General features: G+C 45.2%; 1 protein-coding gene across 3 annotated transcripts in view; it reads right to left on the bottom strand.

The window, feature by feature from the left end:
• LOC141117297 (interferon-induced very large GTPase 1-like) overlaps positions 1 to 24,374 on the bottom strand; it is a 45,969-nt gene extending 21,595 nt beyond the window's left edge. The window contains exon 1 of one of the 3 annotated variants that reach the window (XM_073610077.1): positions 24,315 to 24,374. Coding sequence is in view for 2 of the 3 variants with exons in the window: in XM_073610075.1 (XP_073466176.1) it covers positions 2,559 to 2,615 (57 nt within the window). In the remaining variant the exon portion in view is untranslated. Of the gene's footprint in view, positions 1 to 30; positions 118 to 2,558; positions 2,722 to 24,314 lie in introns of those variants that run through there. The other 2 variants (XM_073610075.1, XM_073610076.1) reach the window with 2 other exon arrangements.
• Between the last annotated feature and the right edge of the window lie 470 nt (positions 24,375 to 24,844).

Genomic DNA, 24,844 nt, shown 5'->3' with positions numbered 1-24,844 from the left:
TTGCAGGGAATGATAAGGGGAAGCCCCCACCTTAGTCAGAGGTGCCTGTAGACTGTCTCTCCATCCTTCTGTTCCTCTTTGCATTCTTTGATTCTGTACAAATCGGTTTCACTTTCTCTTTCCTACACAAACAAGTTTGCACTGACTTTGAGGCTGCACCTAACATTTTTTTCCACTGACGTGTTCACCACCATCTTCTTCCTTATATGACTGTCAGTGACAGGTTATTACTTTAACCCTTTTCTGACCAGCGGCCATTGATGGATTTTTATCCGGCACGCCATTTTCATAAATGCCCCGCTCAGAATTTATAGTATAAGTTGAGGGAAGTGCCGGAATGTGAAAATAATGTATTTTTGGTTATTTAACACTTAATAGTTTTAGATGACAATTAAGCAATTTCTTGTGGTGAGTTAATGTGCGTTTTTGGAATGTGTTACGGTAGCACCTTTATTATGAGTGGGCTGCCAACGCACCACAACAGATAAAAAAAACACACATGACCCATCATGACGCGTCCTGCCCTCTACAGTGTGTTGGGATGCCATTCACAATGAATAGCCCAGCTATACACCACACAGAGAGCTGGTCATTGTCATGCATTGTGGTAACACATGGTTCAGCACACGTTGTCATAATGCAGAAGTGTGAATGGGCCCTCCCTTGTTTATTTGTGCATATTGTATCTATTGCTCACTACCCTTTCTTTTGCCCCCTTCCGATTGCTACCTACCTTAACTATTGCCCCCCTTCCTATTATTCCCTGTCCTCACTATTGCCCCTCTCTTCCTATTACTCCCTAGCCTCACGATTGCCTGTCCCATCTTATTGCTCCCTACCCTCACTATTGGCCCCTTCCTATTGCTCCCCCCCTCACTATTGCCCCTCCTTATTGTCACGTAGCCTCACTATTGCCTATCCCTTCTTATTGTTCCCTACTCTCACTCTTGCCCTCCTCTTCCTATTGCTCCCTACCATCACTATTGTCCTCCCCATCCCTTTCCTATTGCTCACCGCCCACACTGTTGCCCTTCCCTTCCTGCCCATAAGGCTGCCCATAGATGGGCCATTTTTTTTGATCAGTCAGCAGGCAGATTGAAAAAAAAAACATCATTATGCATTCCCCCATCCACACAATCAAGGTGGATGGAAGAATTCTCCCTGCTGCGCTGTTGCATACTGACAGTGAGGTCTCCTCCACTGTCAGAATACACTGATCAGCGCTGATTGGCTGCAGCCACTGATCAAATGAAAATTTTCCAACTGTAGCTCCCCCGGTGGAGGCAATTCCTGGACTACAACTGCAAGGACCAGCCTGTCACTGCAGAGTCACACATACTGCAGCAGTTCAGTGGTGAGGACCGGGGGGGGGGGGGGGGTGTACACTGTCCATTTGTAGGACTGTATGCAACCACAGAGAGAGCTGGAGGAAAGCCCCGCCCACCACCCGGGATCACAGAGAGGAAACTGAGCTGCTGTGGATTGTGGGAGGAACTGAGACTTGTGGGAGATGTAGTACTCACCACCCTCTCTATTGCCCCCCCACCTTCCTATTACTCACCACCCTCTCTATTGCCCCCCCCACCTTCCTATTATTTAACACCCTCTCTATTGCCCCCCCCACTTCCTATTACTCACCAACCTTCACTATTTTGCCCCCCTCTTCTCGCCATCTTCCTCTCTCTTTCTATCACATATTCCAAAACACACAAAAAAAAATGCGCTGTGCCTATTGTGGAAGGATGGCGTTTAGGAAACCACAACACATACAAAACCCTTCATCAGGAGAGAAGAAAAATACTTCTCATGTGTAACAAAGAATTAAATTAAAAATACTAACAACTACCTACAAAGCCATCCACAATTTAGCCCCCAGCTCCATCACTAGCTTAGTCTCTAAATACCAACCTAATCGTTCTCTTTGTTCCTCTCAAGACCTCCTGCTCTCTCACTCCCTCGTCACCTTCTCCCATGCTCCCCTCCAGGACTTTTCCAAAGCCTCTCCAATCCTATGGAATGCCCTACCCCAATCTGTCCGCTTATCTCCTACTCTATTAGCTTTTAGACGATCCCTGAAAACCCTTCTCTTCAGAGAAGCCTACCCTACCCACATCTAACAACTGTATTTTCAATTTCTCCATCACCTCACCCCCCCACAGTTATTACCTTTTGTTTCCACTTGACCCTCCCTTCTAGATTGTAAGCTCTAACGAGCAGAGCCCTCTGATCCCTCCTGTATTGATTTGTATTGTAAGTGTACTGTCTGCCCTCATGTTGTAAAGCGCTGCGCAAACTGTTGGCGCTATATAAATTCCTGTATAATAATAATACTAATAACACAGAGCAAGAAAGGGAGAGAGATTCTGCAGAGGGAAATCAAAAGTCTTCGGACAGAGAGAGAAATGCCTTAGGTGTGAGCAGAAGAGACATGAGAGATACTCTGCAGAGAGAGGAGAGATACTTTGTACTGAGAGGAGAGATACTTTGCAGGGAAAGGAGAGATGCTTTAGATAAAGATGAGAGATACTTTGCAGGGAATGATAAGGGGAAGCCCCCACCTTAGTCAGAGGTTCCTGTAGACTGTCTCTCCATGATTCTTCTGTTCCTCTTTGCATGCTTTGATTCTGTACAAATCGGTTTCACTTTCTCTTTCCTATACAAACCAGTGTGCACTGACATTGAGGCCGCTCCTTACATTTTTTTCCACTGACGTGTTCACCACCATCTTCTTCCTTATATGACTGTCAGTGACAGGTTATTGTTTTAACCCTTTTCTGACCAGCGGCCACTGATGGATTTTATCCGGCACAACATTTTCATAAATGCCCCTCTCAGAATTTATAGTATAAGTTGAGGGAAGTGCCGGAATGTGAAAATAATGTATTTTTGGTTATTTAACACTTAATAGTTTTAGATGACAATTAGGTAATTTCTTGCGGTGTGTTAATGTGCGTTATGGCATGTGTTACTGAGCATTGTGTTACGGTAGCACCTTTATTATGAATGGGCTGCCAACGCACCACAACAGATAAAAAAAACGCACATGACCCATCATGACGCATCCTGCCCTCTACAGTGTGTTGGGATGCCATTCACAATGAATAGCCCGGCTATACACCACACAGAGAGCTGGTCATTGTCATGCATTGTGGTAACACATGGTTCAGCACACGTTGTCACAATGCAGAAGTGTGAATGGGCCCTCCCTTTTTTATTTGCGTATATTGTATCTATTGCTCACTACCCTTTCTTTTGCCCCCTTCCAATTGCTACCTACCTTAACTATTGCCCCCCTTCCTATTATTCCCTGTCCTCACTATTGCCTCTCTCTTCCTATTTCTTCCTCCCCTCATTATTGCCTGTCCTTACTGTGGCCTATCCTCACTATTGCCCCTTCCTTCCTAATACTCCCTAGCATCACTATTGCCTTTCCCATTTTATTGCTCCCTACCCTCACTATTGCTCCTCCCCCTCGCTACTGCCCCTCCTTATTGTCACCTATCCTCACTATTGCCCCTCTCTTCCTATTACTCCCTAGCCTCACTATTGCCTGTCTTATTTCTCCCTACCCTCACTATTGCCCTCTTCCTATTGCTCCTCCCCTCACTATTGCCCCTCCTTATTTTCACCTAGCCTCACTATTGCCTTTCCCTTCTTATTGTTCCCCAACCTCACTCTTGCCTTTCTCTTCCTATTGCTCCCTACCCTCACTATTGTCCTCCCCATCACTTTCCTATTGCTCACCGCCCGCACTGTTGCCCTTCCCTTCCTGCCCATAAGGCTGCCCATATATGGGTCATTTTTTTTGATCAGTCAGCAGGCAGATTGAAAAAAAAAAAACCCCATAAAGGATTCCCCCCATCCACACAATCAAGGTGGATGGAAGAATTCTCCCTGCTGGGCTGTTGCATTCTGACAGTGAGGTCTCCTCCACTGTCAGAATACACTGATCAGCGCTGATTGGCTGCAGCCACTGATCAAATGAAAATTTTCCAACTGTAGACCCAGTAGGAGGCAATCACTGGACTACAACTGCAAGGACCAACTTGTCACTGCAGAGTCACACATACTGCAGCAGTTCAGTGGTGAGGAACGGTCCATTTGTAGGACTGTATGCAACCACAGAGAGAGCTGGAGGAAAGCCCCGCCCACCACCCGGGATCACAGAGAGGAAACTGAGCTGCTGTGGATTGTGGGAGGAACTGAGACTTGTGGGAGATGTAGTCCCCAGACAGGCCAAGCCTGTATTACAGATTGTCAGTGGAACTACACATACCAGCATGATTGGAGCTCTGTGGAGAGGAAATGGAAGGTCTGCTTCTGGGCTTGGGTGAGATGTGGTAAGGATATTGTGTGAGGCAGACCGTACTGCAAGCTTTTAGCATACATTTTGTCATGGCATCAGGGACACAGAGAGGCAGAGAAGCGGACATGAGAACACCACTGTCGCTGACTGGTGCTGCTGCTGATCGCTGGGGAGCCAAAGTTGCAAGTAGGGCAATACTACAGATGCTAAGAGGAGCCCAGCAGCTGGATCCTATTGTGCTACAGTTTCGAGCCCAGGGCTCCAGTAACCTCCTCACTTTCTCTAAACTAATGAAGACTATTAGAGAGGAAGAGGCTCTAATCGCAGTCAAGGTACCAAGGCCTGAGTCTGCCAAGGGACCCAAACATGGTGCTTCAGCTTGCATCATACAGTCAGGATCTGAACTAGAGAACAACCCAGAGGAAGGGTCTTGCACCCCCCATTGACACTGGCACAAGCCTTAGCTCAACTGGCACAAGCACAAACTGTTTTACAGCAAACCTTTTGTGTGAGTCAGAAGACAGTGGGGCATATGATAGAAGCCCATGCTGATATGCAAAAATCACTCTTGGAAGTAAAACAGACTGTGTCCACCCTTGCAATTGGAGGAAGGGATGTGGCTCCTTCCCCAGTTTAGAAATGTTATCAACGTAAAGTAGTACACTTCATTGCACAGTGCTCAAATAGAGAGAACTTGGCAGATCTCGCAGTGGAAGTGGCCAAAGCGTTGAAGAAAATATCCCTCAAGAAGCCCGCGGGAAACTTCAGAGGGCCCCGGTGAAGGAGCCAATCGGGTGCCCACCTTCTGCAGCTAGCTCCAAACCCAACGCCGTGAAGAGACCATGATGGAAGTCCAAACCCTTGCAGAGAGCCCCTGTTGTTGCCTCTAAGCATATCTCCCAACTGTCCCTGATTTTGAGGGACTTGGAACAAAGTCCCTCTGTCCTCCTCATTTGTCCCTCATTTTGGTCTGATCTATATAGATATATATAAAATGCACTTTTTATCTTTCAAAAAGGGTTTCCCAGTGCTAAACCTTTCACCCCATCCAGCTCCCATCTGGAACACCCCTGCATCAAAAGGTGACAGACGCAGAACCAGACATGATGCCTGTCAATGGAACTGAAGGGAATCAAATATTTTTTATGAAGGATAACCAGAAGACCATTCTTCTTTCTCTCTTTTACACTTTCTCTTTTTGCCATATATATGTATATATATATATATATATATATATATATATATATATATATATATATATATATATATATATAAATAATTTCCTGGACCTCCCCTATTAAAGAAAATTGTTGCCCATACTTACCGTAACTTTCCTTTCCTGGATCCAACGCTGTATCCTGACCTAGGCCAACAAGGCCCAGGCCTAGGGCAGCACTTTGCAGGGGGGCAGCATGGAAAGAGTCCTCGCCAGCTTGCACTACACTGTTAGTGTAGCGCTAGTCTTATGGGGAGCACTGGGCTGAGAGGCAAATTAGTCTAGTAGCGCCCCCATAAAGCCGACGCACTGCTTCCGGTATGTGGGTGGCCGGCATTTCGCAACTGTGGGGGGGGCGCTTTTAATTTTGACTGTCCTCTCATCCTGGACCACAAACCTTCCTCACTGTTCTATATGTTTTCTGCTGCACCATGGGCATGGTTATATCTTCTTAGTCCTCTCCATAAAATTATCAGAAATTTGTGCTTAAAGTAGAACTATAGGCAACACTTTTTTTTTTTCATTTTGGATAGAGTAAGGGAGGGTTATAGCCCCTGTCAGTTTATTTTTTACCATCCCTGTCCCATTGCAGAGATTTCCCTTCACTTCCTGCCCCATAGCCAAACAGGAAGTGAGAGGAAATCTATGCAAATTAAGGGAATCCATTGACCCCCCCCCCCAGGCCCTCAGAACTAGTGTCCCCACTCGAAAATTTCAATTTCAGGGTGTCTTAAACAGCAAGGGGTGTGGCCTTGACAGGAAGGGGTGGGTCATATTTAAATTAGGGGGTTTAGTTTAGTCAGGCCTAGGGCAGCACAAAACCTAAATACACTACTGCCTGGATCCTCCCCTTGTCAGCCTACTATGGGTCAGCTCCACCCCCTCTGACCCCTCCAGGACCACCTCTTTTCTAGCCCATAAAAGGGAGGCTATCTGCCCACACCAGTGTTCTTTTTTTGTCCTCGCTCCGGACGCCTTTTAAAGTGTATTTTTATTTATTTATTTTTTTCTCTTCTTCAGCCTCTCCCGATTCAGAAGACCCCCCCCCTATAGGCTGTAAATTCCCTGAGGAGGTGGGTTCCCATGGTGCTGGGATTGCATGGTACAGTATAAATGACTGTGTAATACTGGCACTGGCAGTATAAATGACTGTATATACCTTCGTTAGGCAGGTGCTGGCACTCTCTCCTTCCATGTTTTTGTGTGTTCATGGTTTGGCTCGCTGGGACTTGTAGTTCACCTCCTCCACATGTACTCCTTTCAAGAAGCTCAGAGTTGTGCAGGTGAGGTCAGAGGTAGCTTCCTCTTTGGGTTGTCTAGCAAACACTAGAATGCTCACTGCTGATTGCAGCAGGCTCTGTCCTCTAGGCTGATCTCCAGCTGGTCAATCTGCTTCTCTGCTCTGCTCTGGTAAGCCTCCTTCCAGGTACTTTCTGCTGTGTTACTTGTCTGTCAGAGTATTTTTATTATCCTGTACCTTCTAGGACTGGGGAATTTTGCCTGCCTGCCTAGCTGCCTTAAGCACCGAAGATTTGGATGGAGAAGTTTATTTTAATTGTAGTCTATTTATTTATTTTTTTTTAAAAGAGGGCACATCCTCTCTGTTTTACAGATTTTACTGCGAGATAAACTCCCGCAAAAAGGTTCCAAATCAGCATTCCAGCCTCAAAAGAGTAAAGAGGGGACTAGACATGACAAATCGCAGAGTGGCATGCAGCTGGATAGATGCCTGTTGTCGCAGCATTCCAGATCTCCCTCGCTCTTACCTCACTTTTAGTCGCTTGGACCCAAGCCAAGAGAGGTCAAGACATCGGCTCAGGACAATGCTGCGAAAGCACGCCAGGTTAAATCCGACATTAAGCACACAGTCAAGGAAGGGTTAAAGAGTGTTTCAAGGAATCCTGCTCATCCTGCTGTATCTTCACCATCTGCAGATTCAGATCATGTGTTTTCAGTGCGTTTTAACTCTGAAGTCGATAGCGATTCGGATCCATCTGAGGCTGAGATGGTCTCAGAATCGCATACGTTTGATTTTTGCACTGGTTCCCCCCTTGGTGGAGGCTGTTAAGGAAAGAATCGTAGCCTCCAAAGAAACAGCAAAGCTACTACCCGTATTTAAAGAAATCGTTACCCTCCTTCCTATTTCATTTCTGAAATTAAAAAAGTAATTGACGATGAGTGTGGGGGGGGGGGGGCTGAGAAGAAGCTCAATGTGCATAATGGAGTATCGAAGCTGTACCCCTTGGGACACTACGCCTAAGGTGGATGCTTCATTATGTATATTCGCCCACCACATTATGCTTCCGCTGGAGGATTCGGTCTCTTTTAGGGATCCTATGGATCGCAAAATAAACGCAGACCTAAAAAGGTTGTATAGTTTGGACAGCAGCCTGCAGACCGGCGGTAGCACTCACTCCTGTGGCAGCAGCACTTGGGCTGGGTTTGCACCTGTGTGTTTTTTGGTGCTTTTTGCGTTTTGCAGATTTGCACTACCGTCCATTTATCATGTTCTCCTATGGAACACGTTCTGTGGTGCGGTTCTGCGGAGTGCATGGGTGTGAATCCAGCCTTAGAGTGTGGGTAGCAGAGCTGGTGGATGGATGTTTGGATGAAAGTCTGGGAAGTGGCAGTTCTTCTCCTTTGCAGACTGCTGTAGAGTTGTGGCTGAAGTGGCTGTCGACTAGGTCAAGATGACAGCAAAGATAATGGCTCTTTAAGACACAGCAGCCCTTTCGGTTTAACAAGAGATCCAAAGAAGGATTCAGAGAGGCCAGGGCTTACAGACAGTTTTTCAGACAGTGGAGGGGAGCTGGTTCAACCTTCCAGAAACCTTCCAAGCCCAGGGCCAACAAAGCTCCTGGGGCTGTTTCCACTGCTGCGTCCCCCAGAGTCGCGCGATTTACTGCGACTTTGCTGTGCAATTTGTGATGCAATGTCATTCGACCTGTGAAAACCATGTGAGAACAAATCGCACAGATGTTGGAACAAAGTAGTGCAAAAACCTTTTTTTGCACCAATTAGAACGGGGACCATTGAAATACATGGATTTTGACTTGTCATGCGACTTTGCATGTGTCAGGTCGCACAACAACTCGCAGTAGTGGAGACAGAGCCTAAGGCTTTAATTAAGTCCTTCTGAAGCTGTCTCCGCTTAACCCTCTCAAGTAGGAGCAAGACTAGCCCAATTCAGGGGGGGGGTTTGGGCGGACAAATTACAAGATTCCTTGATTGCAGCCGTCATTCGATCACGTTATTGTCTCGAGTTCAGAACAAGGCCCCTTCAGACCTTGTTCATAGATGTTTGTAATGTTTGCAAGGATATATAGGGGAGCTGTTGGCAGCAAGGGCCATCCTTCTGGTTCCAAGGCACGAATTGAGTCAGAGTATGTTCCCCCTCTGTTTTTTGTCCCAGAGGCTTCAGGGGGTTTGGGACCAGTTTTTGTCCTGAATTCTTACATGAAGGTTCCACCATTCAAAATGGAGTCATTGGAAACGATCGTTTCGGTTGAGGAGTCAGGAGAGTGGATGGTTTCCATCGATCTGGCGGATGCATATCTTCATGTCTCTATAGACGCATCTCACCATCGCTTTCTCAGGCCTTCCGTGGAAGGCTTTCATTTTCATTTTTAATCTCTCCCATTCGGTCTCTGCACGACTCCGAGAACGTTTTTTAAAGCTACTGTCTGCTGTCTTTGCAACTCTCAGGGTCAAGGGTGTGCAAATATTTCATTATCTAGATGACATGCTACTTCTGGGTCCGTCAAATGAGCTCCTTCTAGTTCATGTGAATTCACCTGCAAAATACTAACTCGTTTCGGTTGGTTGATTAACTTTCGGAAGAGCCAGATGCATCTGACCCAAATGTTGGAGTATTTAGGAGTACAATTCAGCACAGATCAGGGTCATGTTTCTCTTCCTCAGAGGCAGGTCCAGGCAATGGTGACCCTAGGGGGGGGGGGCAGAGGGGGCCCTGACCCCCCCAACATTATGCTGGGCCCCACCATGTGCCCCCCCCCCCCCCCCCCAAAAAAAAATGTTTTTTTTTTTTTTTTTTTACAAAAAGGCAATTTCTTTTTGTTTGTATTCATATCGGATGTGCCGCATCTTACTCGGGCCACCGCTGGGGTAACACAGTCTCTATTGAGAGGGAGAACATACCCAGTCAGCTCCTGCGGGTGATTCCTCCCCCTCCCTCTGCTCGCTGACACTGCATAATGCGAGCGCTCACACAACCACGGCCGCCCGATCTGCTCCTTCCCCTGCATCCTCATTGGCAGGGAGAAGAGCGAGTTGCAGGAAGGACTCCACCAGGACTCTCAGTTACTGAAAAAAACAGACTGATTTCTCCCCTCCTTAGGACAGGAGAACCAGCCTGTAAATTCCAAGAGATGCCAGACCAGTGCTGTCAATAGCAGGGGCAGGACAGCAAGAGGAGGCTGGGTAACCCCACAGTGACAGAACACCAGGGCCCGGTGGCAAGACAACCTTTGCAACCCTGATAGTTCTCCCACTGCTTTGGACCCTTATAATTTCTTGGTATGCTGGTGACATATATCTCTTGTTCTCTGTCACCCTGGGGGGGCCCCAATACAGTAGGAAGGGAGCTCACTGCAGAACATGTGAAAGGGCCATTGTGGGATCGTAGTAAAGGGGTAAAGGGCCCCAGGATAGATAGATAAAATATATCTAGATCTATCTATCTATCTATCTATTTGCATTTTATATTGCCCCCCTATTTTTGTCCCTGTCCCCCCATGTGCCCCCCCTAAATATGAAAGCTGGAGACGCCACTGGGTCCAGGGGATCCAGTCTCAGACAAAGCAGTGATGTGATGGCCAGGCCTTCTATGATGCTGAAGGAATCCATGCAGTATCTGGGGGTTTTATCAGCCACAGGTCCAGTAGTCCCGTGGGTCAGGTGGCGCAGAAGGAGGTTTCAATGCAACTTTCTTCTTCAGTGGGTTCATCTGCCAATTCCGATAATCTGGTTGGTGGTCAGTAGCTCGCAATCTTTCCAGTGGAGTTCCGTTGAAGGCCTCAGAACCAATAGTGGTGTCAACCAATGCCAATCTGGCAGGCTGCAGGGCACACTGCCTGGGACAGCAGGTTCAAGGCCAATGATACCTTTGTGGGGCGAAGAGTTCAAATTTCCTGGGATTTGATGCTGTCAGACGCGCTCTTAGTGTTCCAACCTATGTTGCGAGGTCGAGCTGTCAAGATTCTTTTGGACAACAAAACTACGGTGTGTTATGTGTCTCATCAAGGGGGCACAAGAAGTCACCCTCTCCTTCAGGTGGCATGTCAATCTTCCTCTGCACAGAGAAGAATCTTGGCTCTCTTACAGCATCTTAACTCCCAGGGCCTGGCAATGTTTTGGCAGATCGCTTGAGTTGAGGCTTTGGGGATCACAACAAATGGGGCCTCAACTCCAAGTACCTACGCAAGATCTTCAGGATCTGGGGGACACCTTCGATAGAGCTTATGGCATTGGAGAATTGTCAACTGCCTTGCTTCTTCACCCGGACCTAGCATCCACAGGCATTGGGTCAGGGTGCTTGTCCAGGTCTTGAAACCTCCCCTTGGTGTATGTGTTCCCACTGCTTCTATTGGCTCTCAAAATCCTGCTGAAGATTCAGCGAGAAAAGGTCACAGCAATAGTAGTCCTACCTTACTGGCTCAGGGAGCTGTGGTTCCCTCTGGCTTGGAGGATAAAGTTGGGCTCACCAATCCCTCTGCCTCCTTGTCAAAATCTCCTTCTGCAGAGTGGAGCCTGACACTCGAACAGGAGGATAAAGTTGATGACATTATTACAGGATCGTCAGAACGAATGTAACCTATCACCGGATCTGAAATACTACGGAAAGGGTTTGGGATCTTGGCTCTCCTTCAGTATCTAACATTTTGGAGTTTCTGCAGAGTGGTCTCCAAGGGTTAGCTTATAATTCCCTGAAGGGTCAAATCCCTGCCTTGTCGGCTATGTCGTGTGCAAGATATGCTCTACATCCGTTGGTGATCTGATTTTTTTTTTTTTTTTTTTAATAGTAGGGGCAGCCATAGAAATCAGACCTCCATTGAAATCGTTTTTTCCAAAACAGGACTTGACACTAGTCTTGGGAACATTGCTGGTTCCTCCGTTTGATCAAACTCTCTCTTGTTCATTATTTCTTTTAACAGTTTTGTTTTTTACTAGCCGTGGCCTCGGCCAGAAGAGACTCCGAGTTGTGCGCCTTCTCATCTAAAGAACCATATTGTTTGGTGCTCCCAGACAAGATAGTCCTTAGGCCGATACCAAGCTTTCTATCTAGGGTGGCCACATAATTTCGTATGAACTGGGAGGTCATTCCCCCAGCCTTTCCGGCGGATACAGCTGATGAGTGGAGTAGGTTAGACCTGGTCTCTGTGGTTTCAACCTACCTGAAATGGACTAAAAGCTTTAGCAAACAAGATCAGCTGTAGGTTTTCCCAATGGGGCCTAAAAAGGGTATGCCAGCAACATCCAGGGTTGGGTCTTCCTGGTTTGTCAATGCATGTTGCATACAAAACGCTGGGCCTTCCTCCTCCTTCAGAGATCAAAGCACATTCGACGAGGGGTATGGCAGCATCCTGGGCATACGCGAAGGTTGCCCCTGAGGTAGTTTGCAGAGCAGCAAGCTGGAGCGCGCCCAACACCTTTTATTAGGCATTACAGGCTTAATATGGCTTGTACGCCTGAGGAAACATTTGGTTCTACAGTATTACGGCGGCTGTTGCCCATTAAAAACTTTGACTAGCATTGCATTGAGGGTTTGGCTTATTTTTTATTTTTTGTCTTCCCTCCCTTCTTAATATTGCTTGGTACATTCCATAGTAGGCTGACATGGGGAGGTCCAGGAATAAGGAAAATTGCTGTCCATACTTACCGTAATTTTCCTTTCCTGGATCCTCCCCATGTCAGCCGGAGGATTCCCACCCAGTTTATCCGTCGCGAGGCGGGTTTTTTTTTTTAACACTGGTGTGGGGAGACAGTTGCCCTTTTATGGGCTAGAAAAGAGGTGGTCCTGGAGGGGTCAGAGGGGGCGGAGCTGACCCATAGTAGGCTGACATGGTGAGGATCCAGGAAAGGAAAATTACGGTAAGTATGGACAACAATTTTCCTTAATATATATACAATTTTATTTTTGTGTGTGTATAATAAATATAATATATAATATATAATTTTTTTTCTTTCTCTTATTTTATTTTTCTACAGGTATTCTCTTTAACAGATTTATGTCCACTCACCCCGATTCACTTGAGTGGCCTCAAGATTATAAACCTGTTCTCAAAACACCAGAGCATATATTAACTGGGGTATTGGCCCTATGTACTAACTTTGTGTAAAGTTATTTTTCACAGCTTGAATGGCTAAACTAAACCAATAGATGAAGACACACTTACATCTACTGCTGTAACAGAGTACTTTTCCACATTATTTTAACAGATTCAGGACAGTATTTATTATAATCTGTTACTTGAGGTGATTGTAGCATTATTAGTGCAATTGTGACAGAGAACATTTTTCAGGACAAGCTTTCGGGGTATGCCCCCTTCAAGGTCCATGCAGTACTGATTCACAAATTTTTTAGCAGAATTAAAAAAAAAAAAAAAACATACAAATCAATGGTAATAAAGATAGCAGCAGAGTTATGCCGCGTACACACGAGCGGACTTTCTGGCGGACTAGGTCCGACGGTCTTTCCGAACCAAGGGACTTGGCCACACATGATAGGACTAAGTCCATTCTTAAGTCCGTTCGTTTGAACGTGATGACGTAAACGGGACTAAAAAAGGAAGTTCAATAGCCAGTAGCCAATAGCTTCCCTTGCGTCGTATTTGGTCCGTCGGACCAGCACACAGACGAACAGTTTTCCCAATTTGAGGCCGTCGGACAGATTTGAAACGTGTTCTATTTCTAGGTCCGTCTGATTTTTATCCCGAAAAGCTATCGGACTAGCCCACACACTATCGGATTGTCTGTCGGACTAATCCCGTCGGACCTAGTCCGCCGGAAAGTCCGCTCGTGTGTACGCGGCATTAGTGAGATAGGACAGAGGTAGAGCTATAGACTGGAGGGGGGGATGCTAGTCACAGAGGGGGTCGTAAAACTTTAGTATAATGGGTGAGGAAACCAATGTCTAAATTTAGGCCATTATTTTTTGTATCAAAAAGAATTATAATCTGTTATAACTCAACACTGCCATCTTTAGTACTATAATGGTAACGCTGATTCCACTGAAAAGACTAAAAAGATATGTATACTTCCAGTTGTTCCTAATGGATGATTCTCATAAATTATATACCCTTATAGCAGTTCCATATGTGACAGTGGACACATCTCCCCCCCTTTTTTTTTTTTTTTTTTTTTTTAAGGTTTTTTGGTTGTCTCACTCATATAAGTTGCATGTTGATGTGGCTTAGACATCGGTGGAGTAATGCACTCTTAACCTCCCTGGCGGTATGATTCTTTCGGATTTTAGGTGCTGAAAGCGGTACAATTATTTTGCATGGAAATTTGGCGTTTTATATTGTAGGTCTGTAAATCTTAACAATAACACACTTAAATCTGTCCAAACCAGAGTCTAGTAGATATCCCGGGTATGATAAAGTTTGAAACACAAAAACATAAATTATAATATAATAAATAAAAATAAATAATTAAAAAAAATTAAAAAAAATAGTAATAAAATAAATTTCCCCACAATTCACTATCGCTCAATTCTGCAAGTGTTCTAATTTATTATCGCTGTTTTCTAGCTGGTCTAAAGCCACTTTTGACGTAAAGGGACACTTTTTGGTTGCTATGGACAATCTCCAGTTTCCAGGCAGAAAGAACAGTGTATATCATGTAAAACATACATGGGCCAGAGCACTGGGGACAAAAGGGATGTGAAATCATTTCATACAGTACTGTAATCTGTAAGATTACAGTACTGTATGTGTTATGATTTTGACATTTTTTTTGAATTTGCCGCCAGGCTCCGCCCCCGTGCGTCGCGCCGCTCGCAGGGAACGGAGCCTGGCACGGAGAGGCTTCGGAGGAGGACGGAGCCCTCGGACACTGCGGGGGACATCGCAGGATCCCGGGGACAAGGTAAGTAAAGCCGCCCCAGGATCCTGCAATGCGATCCCGAGTGTGGCTCGGGGGTTACCGCTAATGGTACTGAATTTTAACCCCGAGCCACACTCGGGAATACTGCCAGGGAGGTTAAAGCAAAAAAGAATCTGTTTTGCTTTGAACTAGGGTAGAATTGTTTAGCTCCGCTAGATGTCTGGACCCACATCTTGATTTACTAGTTTTTCACAATTTCAAGAACAAAATCATTTACAGAGTCTTTGAATTAGAATGTATTGGTTAAAAGTTGCACAATTATTCATATTCATGATATTAATTGTGGCTACCCGCCTTATGCTGACATGATTTACCCCCACTCAGTTGCTTTATATTCTTTCACCAGAGAGATCTTTCCTGTTCATTGTTGTTTTTTTATTTTTTATTATTTTCATACATTTTGATCCTAGCACTCCAATGCCGCGTACACACGATCGGACATTCCGAAAACAAAATCCTGGATTTATTTCCGACAGATGTTGGCTCAAACTTGTCTTGCATACACGCGGTCACACAAAGTTGGTCGGAAATTCAGAATGCCAAGAACGCGGTGACGTACGACGAGCCGAGAAAAATGAAGTTCAATAGTTAGTGTGGCTCTTCTGCTTGATTCCGAGCATGCGTGGAATTTCGTGCGTTGGAATTGTGTACACACGTTCGGAATTTCCGACAACGGATTTTGATGTTGGAAAATTTGAGAACCAGATGTCCCATGGAGCCTAAACACGGTCGGAATTTCCGACAACAAGCTCACATCGAACATTTGTTGTTGGAAATTCCGACCGTGTGTACACGGCATAAGACTGAGTTTAAGACCATCAGGTCTCATTTTTCATGGTCGGTTGGAAAATCTTTTTCTTTCCAACCCTATACAGTGTTTTTTTTTTTTTTTAATTACAGATATAAGTTACACTTAATTAATGTTAAACCAGATTCAGTTTTTATAGAAAAAAACAAGTTTGGTACAATCCTTTTGTTATGCCAGGAGTTGCACAGAATAGTAAAAAAAATCCGTTTTATTATATCCTTGTACGCCTGGTTGACCACATCTATATTTAGAAAAATTGGACATCTACACACCAGTCACCATTCAATTTATCATACGTTATCACTTCCTGATGACTCCCCAAAATTGACATTAACACTAGGACCATCACTGTTTTGTCACACAATGTCCAAGGATTTAATTCCCCTTTAAAAAATGAAAAAAAGCCTTTTTACAATATAAAAAAACTAAATGCCAAAATATTATTGTTATAAGAAACGCATTTCATGAAAGACGGCCACCCTACATTTTTTCACAAAGCTTTTAATCAAACTTTTTATACCTCAACCTCCTCTAAAACTAAAGGAGTGGCAGTCTTTATCCATCAATCTTTCCCATTAGAGGTTCAACAGGTTTACAAGGACCAAGATAGTAGGTTCATCATAATCAAAGGTGCTTTATCAGGTAGAGAATTAACGATTGCCAATGTATATGCGCCAAATGAGACACAAACTACTTTCTTCACACAATTTTTAAATACACTGCAACAATACCACTCACCGCATGTTATTTTGGGTGGAGATTTTAACTCTCAGCTTTTCAACCTAAACTTGATCGTAGCAAACAAAACCAAACTTCAAAAACATCTATTCCTGGAGATCATTAAATGTAGGCACACGTGAGTATACCTTTTTATTCTCACCCACTTGATTCATATTCACGAATAGATTACATATTTTGTACCCCAATAATTTTAGCCAATACCCATGACGCCTCAATACACCCTTGTTCCTGGTCAGACCACCACATCATCACTCTCAGCACTCAATTTATAGGCCTCACCTCCACTCCATATTCATGGAGAATCAATGAATCATTATTGACAGACCCCCACACACCAAAATGAGATTGCATTAGAAATAAAAGACTATCTTGCATTAAACTCAACTCCAGATATTTCCCCAACTACAGTATGGCTAGCCCATAAAGCTGTATTGATAGGCCACCTCATTAAACGAGCAGCACAATGTAATAAGAAAAGATGGGAAATAATTCACTCTCTTACCAAAGATCTCCATAACCTAGATAAAGATCATACCAATTCACACGACCCAAACACCTACAAAATCATTTCTCAAAAACGAAATGAACTGGACTCATTACTTACATTTAAAGCAGAAAAGGCACTCCGCTTGTCAAAAGCAAGATTTTTACTATCTAGCAATGGCCAGTGGCGGCCCGTCCATAGGCGGCCCGTCCATAGGCGGCCCGTCCCCCCCCCCCCCCCCCTCCCCCCTCCAGGCAGCAAAAAAAAAAAATTTTTTTTTTTACTACTGGCCCTTTAAAAAAAAAAAAAAAAAAAGAAAAAAAAAGGTCCTTAAGTGCACTGTGTTCGAACGCCTGATACAGTGCGTCGCCGGACACAGTGCACTTATAGGAAGCGCCACGTCTATGCAATCATGAGATTGCAGACGTGGCGCTGCATTTGTGGGCGTTTAGCCCGCCTTGGGGCGTTTTCTGAAGCGCCAAGTAGCTTCCGCTCGGCCATAGTAATACATACTACAGGCGCCGGGCGGAAGCTACTTGGCACTTCAGATTTGATTGACATCTGCCCTGAGTCAGATGTCACTTCCTGATTCTCTCTCTCATTGAGCCCGAGAGAGGAAACGGGAAGAATGCTGGTGCCAGTGTGAGGAGGACACCGCAGGAGACTGAAGGTAAGTACCGCTGTGTGGAGAATGGGGGGGACACCTGCTGTGGGGGACACCTGCTGTGGGGGGCTCTGATGGGGGACACCTGCTGTGGGGGGCTCTGATGGGGGACACCTGCTGTGGGGGGCTCTGATGGGGGACACCTGCTGTGGGGGGCTCTGATGGGGGACACCTGCTGTGGGGGACACCTGCTGTGGGGGGCTCTGATGGGGGACACCTGCTGTGGGGAGACTCTGATGGGGGACACCTGCTGTGGGGAGACTCTGATGGGGGACACCTGCTGTGGGGGACTTTGATGGGGGACACCTGCTGTGGGGGGACTCTGATGGGGGACACCTGCTGTGGGGGGACTCTGATGGGGGACACCTGCTGTGGGGGGACTCTGATGGGGGACACCTGCTGTGGGGGGACTCTGATGAGGGGCACCTGCTGTGGGGGGCTTTGATGGGGACACCTGCTGTGGGGGGCCTCTGATGGGGACACCTGCTGTGGGGGGACTCTGATGGAGACACCCTGCTGTGGGGGGCTCTGATGGGGGACACCTGCTCTTGGGGGGGCTCTGATGGGGGACACCTGCTCTTGGGGGGGCTCTGATGGGGGACACCTGCTGTGGGGGGCTCTGATGGGGGACACCTGCTGTGGGGGACACATGCTGTGTGGGGACACTGATGGCAACTCTGAAACTCTGATGTGGGGGGACAGAGGCTGCATTTTATGTGACAGAGGCTGCATGTAAGGACGGACTGCTGGGGACACCTGATGGCATCTGGTTGTAGGCGACGTGGCTAGTGACACACTCGGGGCTCCCACTGATTCTGCATTATGGTGGGTTGAATGATTTCATTTTATATTACAATGTAACAATAGAAACAATGCGCTTCAATCATCCTGACACCATAACAACCATGGTGCCGGGATGATTGAAGCGCTAACACCAGGTGTTTGGAGTATCTTTATCTGATGATTGTTAAACTTTGTAGAATACACATTTCTATTGTTGTGTAGGATCTAGGCCTGCTGTCCCTCTCTCCCTCTCCCTCTATCCCTCGTTCATCTCAGACGCTAACCACACCACCTTAGAGCCACGCCCACTATTTCACTGAAACCACGCCCATTTTTACCAAGTGGGAGGGGTCAAAAGGAAGGGCGGGGTCTGGCGCCCCCCCATCCTAAAACTTCACCAGCCGCCACTGAGCAATGCATATTGTACAATGTTTGCCAGCAAACTGAATCAATCAATAAAACCCACGTCCGTAAACTCAAGAATGATACGAAACAGTTGATCATTCATCGCCAAGAAATTCTGTCTTTATTCAAAAAATGTTATTCAAATCTCCTCTCAGCACCCACTTCACCCATTCCACCTTCAGCACTATCTTGGTTAGATAAACTCCCTATTCCAAAGCTAACCCAAACACAAACAGATGAATTAAACGCACCATGCACAGTAGAAGAACCAGGTTTTTTAAAGTGGTTATAAAACCTTAAAGACCACTTTTACCTACAGGTAGGCCTAGATTAAGGCTTACCTGTAGGTGCAAGAAATATCTCCTAAACCTACACGGTTTAGGAGATATTTGCAAAAATCAGGCACCGATGTCTACGGCGTATGAGCGTGCTGATCAAGCCGTTAGTGGTGGCTCCTGCGCCCATGCGCGGGAGTGACATCATCGTGGCTCCAGCCAACCACAGCGACGGAGCCTCGATACCCGGAAGGAAGATGGACGCTTCGTGGAAGAGGGGACAGCGGTGACATCGCAGGCTCCTGTGTCAGGTAAGTGACACATATGCGTTGCATAGTAGCCCATTATGCTTTACCTTTGCAGGAAAACAAAGAGGAAGTAAAACTCATCAGGCTTTACTTCCTCTTTAAGATATTTAGCAGATTGTTAGCCAACAGATTAGCATCAATAATCCCCTCCTTGATTTCCCCTTTATCAATCAGGATTCATACCAGGTAGACAAATTACTGACAATATTAGACTAGTAACAAATATAATTCAAGATGTAAAAACCAACTCCAAATCAGTCCTATTACTTAGACTCGATATAAGGCATTCAATAGTGTATCCTGGAATTTCCTTGATATAATACTGAAAAGATATGGAATCAAGGGCGAATTTTTCCACGCCTTTTCAAGCTCTTTATCACAACCCATCTACTAGGATAACATTACCAGGATGTAATTCAGACTTTTTCAAGTTGGGCAGGGGCACACACCAGGGTTGTCCCCTTTCTCCCTTGCTATTCGCTCTAGTGATTGAACCCTTAGCCACAGCAATATTACTACAGCATAGCTGCCAACTGTCCCGGATTTCCCGGGACTGGGACTTGGGCTTCATTCCCGAATTTTGTGGTGTCCCGGGAAATGTCCCGAAAAATCCGGTTCCCGTTTTCGAAGCCGCCGCTAGAGGTCGGCGGCCGGCGGAGACATTGTCTCCGCCAGCCGCCATTTTGTGGAAGTTCTGCCCCGCTCCGCCTCGGCCCGCCCTGCTCCGCCTCGGCCCGCCTACCCCCCGCCCCGCTGCCAGTCTGCTATGGAAAGGGGCGGGGGTTCTAGCCATGCTGCGGACACACCTCTGAGGTGGGGGGGAGCGCGCGCACCGCTGTGGGACACCTGATGTGAGTGGGGGGGGCACTGGGGACACCTGATGTGAGTGGGGGGGGGCACTGGGGACACCTGATGTGAGTGGGGGGGGCACTGGGGACACCTGATGTGAGTGGGGGGGGCACTGGGGACACCTGATGTGAGTGGGGGGGGCACTGGGGACACCTGATGTGAGTGGGGGGGGCACTGGGGACTCCTGATGTGAGGGGTGGCTCCGCCGGGGACTCCTGATGTGAGGGGGGGCCTCTGCTCGGGACTCCTGATGTGAGGGGGGGGCTCTGCTCGGACATCTGAAGCAAGGACGGACGGCTGGTGGCAGGCGACGTGGCTGGTGACAGGCTCAGGGATCCCACTGATTCTGCATTATGGTGAGTTGAATGATTTCATTTTATATTACAATGTAATAATAGAAATAATGCGCTTCAATCATCCTGACACCATAACAACCATGGTGCCGGGATGATTGAAGTGCTAACACCAGGTGTTTGGAGTATCTTTATCTGCTGATTGTTAAACTTTCTAGAACACACATATTTCTATTGTGTAGGATCTGGGGCTGCTGTCCCGTCATTTCCCTCTCTCTCCCCCTCTCTCCCCCTCCCCCTCTCTCCCCCTCTCCATCCCTCATTCATTTCAGACTCTAACCACACCCTCTAGAGCCACGCCCATTTAAGCCACGCCCACATTTTCCCGTAAACCACGCCCATTTTTCGCTTCGCGCGCTGCACTTGTCTATTTTTGCTAGGCCATGCCTGCTGACGAATGCCCCGCCCCCTAATTATTGGACAGCTCCGCCTACAGCCACAAAAGTGTCCCACATTTTTTTTTTTTTTTTTTTTTTACAATGTTGGCAACTATGCTACAGCCAGACATCAAAGGTTATAAGTCTAATAATATATATTATAAATTAAGCATGTATGCAGGCGATATTATTTTATTCCTCACACAACCCAATATAGCTTTACCAAATCTATTAGATACTCTTAAAACATTTGCATCATTATCAGGCCTAACAGTGAATGTTTCCAAATCAATTGGTATGCCAATAAACATCCCACCAACTCATTTATTCTCCTTACATTCCTCATTTAATTTTACCTGGTCAATGGAGAATCTCCCATATTTAGGCATCTTTCTCACCCCAAATATTAATAACCTAACCTCAAAAAACTACCTGCCTATAGTACAAAAATTAAGATCGATGCTTAAAATGTGGAAACCTTTCAAAATATCAATTTTAGGCAGAATCGCAGCAATTAAAATGACAATTCTACCAAAGATCTTATACCTATTCAGGGCGCTAACAATTAGACTAAATAAAGTATATATTACTAAATTTCAAACAGAGATTAACAAGTTTATATGGTTAGATTCACACCCTCGTTTATCAAGATTAGTATTATATAAATCACAAGAGAACGGAGGACTTGGCCTTCCAGATTTCTGGTTATATTACTTAGCTACCAGATGGTCACAAATTGCACAATGGCATATTCCCAACTCCATTGTCCTTATGGGTTAAGTTAGAAAAAGACTCAATTCTACCATATTATTCTATCTTTGGAATATTATGAGGAAATAAAAGTTCAATTCACACTCTCAACCAGCTGGTTGCACAGTCATACCAATTATGGAAACTACACAACAAAAAATACAAACTGATATCTAACACACCCCCACATGCTTCTTTTGTTGGAGATCCAAAATCCCCTCCTAATACCCATGATGCTGGAGACTTCTCATGGTGGATAAATAACAACCTGACACCCCTTTCTAATTTTATTGAACACAACAATTTTGCCTCATTCCCCTCACTAAAATCTAGACATCAGATTCCCAATACTGAGTTTAATAAATTTCCTCCAAATTAGACACTTTAACACGTATTTCCAAACAACAAGCTCGCAACCACCATCATTCTTCGAAAGCATGGACTGATATCAGAACTAAACTCTAATCTAGTTAATATACATAGAACAAAACAAACTCCCCTACAGTGGGGACGGAAAGTATTCAGACCCCCTTCAATTTTTCACTTTGTTATATTGCAGCCATTTGCTAAAATCATTTAAGTTCATTTTTTTTTTTCCTCATTAATGTACACACAGCACCCCATATTGACAGAAAAACACAGAATTGTTGACTTTTTTGCAGATTTATTAAAAAAGAAAAACTGAAATATCACATGGTCCTAAGTATTCAGACCCTTTGCTGTGACACTCATATATTTAACTCAGTTGCTGTCCATTTCTTCTGATAATCCTTGAGATGGTTCTACACCTTCATTTGAGTCCAGCTGTGTTTGATTATACTGATTGGACTTGATTAGGAAAGCCACACGCCTGTCTATATAAGACCTTACAGCTCACAGTGCATGTCAGAGCAAATGAGAATCATGAGGTCAAAGGAACTGCCTGAAGAGCTCGGAGACAGAATTGTGGCAAGGCACAGATCTGGCCAAGGTTTCAAAAAAATTTCTGCTGCACTTAAGGTTCCTAAGAGCACAGTGGCCTCCATAATCCTTAAATAGACATTTGGGATGATCAGAACCCTTCCTAGAGCTGGCTGTCTGGCCAAACTGAGCTATCGGGGGAGAAGAGCCTTGGTGAGAGAGGTAAAGAAGAACCCAAAGATCACTGTGGCTGAGCTCCAGAGATGCAGTCGGGAGATGGGAGAGAGTTGTAGAAAGTTAACCATCACTGCAGCCCTCCACCAGTTGGGGCTTTAAGGCAGAGTGGCCCGACGGAAGCCTCTCCTCAGTGCAAGACACATGAAAGCCCGCATAGAGTTTGCTAAAAAACACCTGAAGGACTCCAAGATGGTGAGAAATAAGATTCTTTTGTCTGATGAGACCAAGATAGAACGTTTTGCCCTTAATTCTAAGCGGTATGTGTGGAGAAAACCAGGCACTGCTCATCACCTGTCCAATACAGTCCCAACAGTGAAGCATGGTGGTGGCAGCATCATGCTGTGGGGGTGTTTTTCAGCTGCAGGGACAGGACGACTGGTTGCAATCGAGGGAAAGATGAATGCAGCCAAGTACAGGGATATCCTGGACGAAAACCTTCTCCAGAGTGCTCAGGACCTCAGACTGGGCCGAAGGTTTACCTTCCAACAAGACAATGACCCTAAGCACACAGCTAAAATAAAGGAGTGGCTTCACAACAACTCCGGGACTGTTCTTGAATGGCCCAGCCAGAGCCCTGACTTAAACCCAATTAAGCATCTCTGGAGACACCTAAAAATGGCCGTCCACCAACATTTACCATCCAACCTGACAGAACTGGAGAGGATCTGCAAGGAGGAATGGCAGAGGATCCCCAAATCCAGGTGTGAAAAACTTGTTGCATCTTTCCCAAAAAGACTCATGGCTGTATTAGATCAAAGGGGCTTCTACTAAATACTGAGCAAAGGGTCTGAATACTTAGGACCATTTGATATTTCAGTTTTTCTTTTTTTAATAAATCTGCAAAAATTTCAACAATTCTGTGTTTTTCTGTCAATATGGGGTGCTGTGTGTACATTAATGAGGAAAAAAATGAACTTAAATGATTTTAGCAAATGGCTGCAATATAACAAAGAGTGAAAAATTTAAGGGGGTCTAAATACTTTCCGTCCCCACTGTATATGCATAAATGGGAACAAGAATGTGAATTCACATTTATAACTGAAAACTGGGATAATTGCATCAATAATCTACACAAATCACAACACACACAGAATCCTCCATCAGGAGAGAGGAAAAATACTTCTCATGTATAACCGAGTGAGAAAGGGAGAGATATTCTGCAGAGGCAAAGTGATAGTCTTCAGACAGAGAAATGCCTTAGGTGAGAACAATAAGAGACATGAGAGATATTCTGCACAGAGAGAAGACATACTCCTCATGGAAAGGAGAGATAATTTGCATGAGATACTCTGCATGGAAAGGAGAAATACTCTGTATGGATAGAAGAGATACTTTGTGTGGAGAAAAGAAATATCCTGCATGTAAAGGAAAAATACTCTGCAAGGAAAAGAGATATACTCTGCACTGAGAAAAGAGACACTCTGTATGGAAAGAAGTGATACTCTGCGTGGAAAAGAGAGATACTCTGCATGGAAAGAAGTGATAATCTGCATTTAAGAGATACTTTTGTATGGAGAGGAGAGATACTTTGTGTGGAGCAGAGAAATACTCTGCATGGAGAGGAAAAAAGAGAGAGGAGAAAAGAGAGATAATCTGCACGAAGAAAAAGATACTCTGCATGGAGAAGAGAGATACTCTGTGTGGAAGAAGAGATACTCTGGATAGAGATGAGATATACTTTGTATGAAGAAGAGAGATACTCTGCAAGGAATGATAAGGAGAAGCCCCCCACCTTAGCCAGAGGTTCCTGCAGACTGTCTCTCCGTCCTTCTGTTCCTCTTTGCAGGTGTTTCTGTACAAATCACTTTTACTTTATCTTTCTTACACAAATCAGTTTGCGTTGACATTGGGGCTGCACCTAACATTTCCCCGCTGACCATTCACCACCATCTACTACACTTCCCTGTATGACTGCCAGGCTACTGATTTAACCACTTAAGGACGGGGCCTCTTTTTTAGATTTGTTGTTTACAATTTAAAAACAGTTTTTTGCTAGAAAATTACTTAGAACCCCCAAACATTATACATTTTTTTATAACACCCTAGAGAATAAAATGGCAGTCGTACTTTCTGTCACACCGTATTTGCGCAGCGGTCTTACAAGTGCACTTTTTTTGGAAAAAAATAGTAAAGTTGGCCCAATTTTTTTTTTTTTATACTGTAAAAGCTAATGTTACGCCGAGTAAATTGATACCCAACATGTCACGCTTCAAAATTGCGCCCGCTTGTGGAATGGTGACACACTTTTACCCTTAAAAATCT

This window comes from Aquarana catesbeiana, linkage group LG13 (assembly GCF_042186555.1).
Source record: "Aquarana catesbeiana isolate 2022-GZ linkage group LG13, ASM4218655v1, whole genome shotgun sequence".
Lineage (NCBI taxonomy): Eukaryota > Metazoa > Chordata > Amphibia > Anura > Ranidae > Aquarana > Aquarana catesbeiana.
The sequence above is the reverse complement of the archived record's forward strand: the minus strand, read 5'-3'. Positions and strand labels throughout refer to the sequence as shown.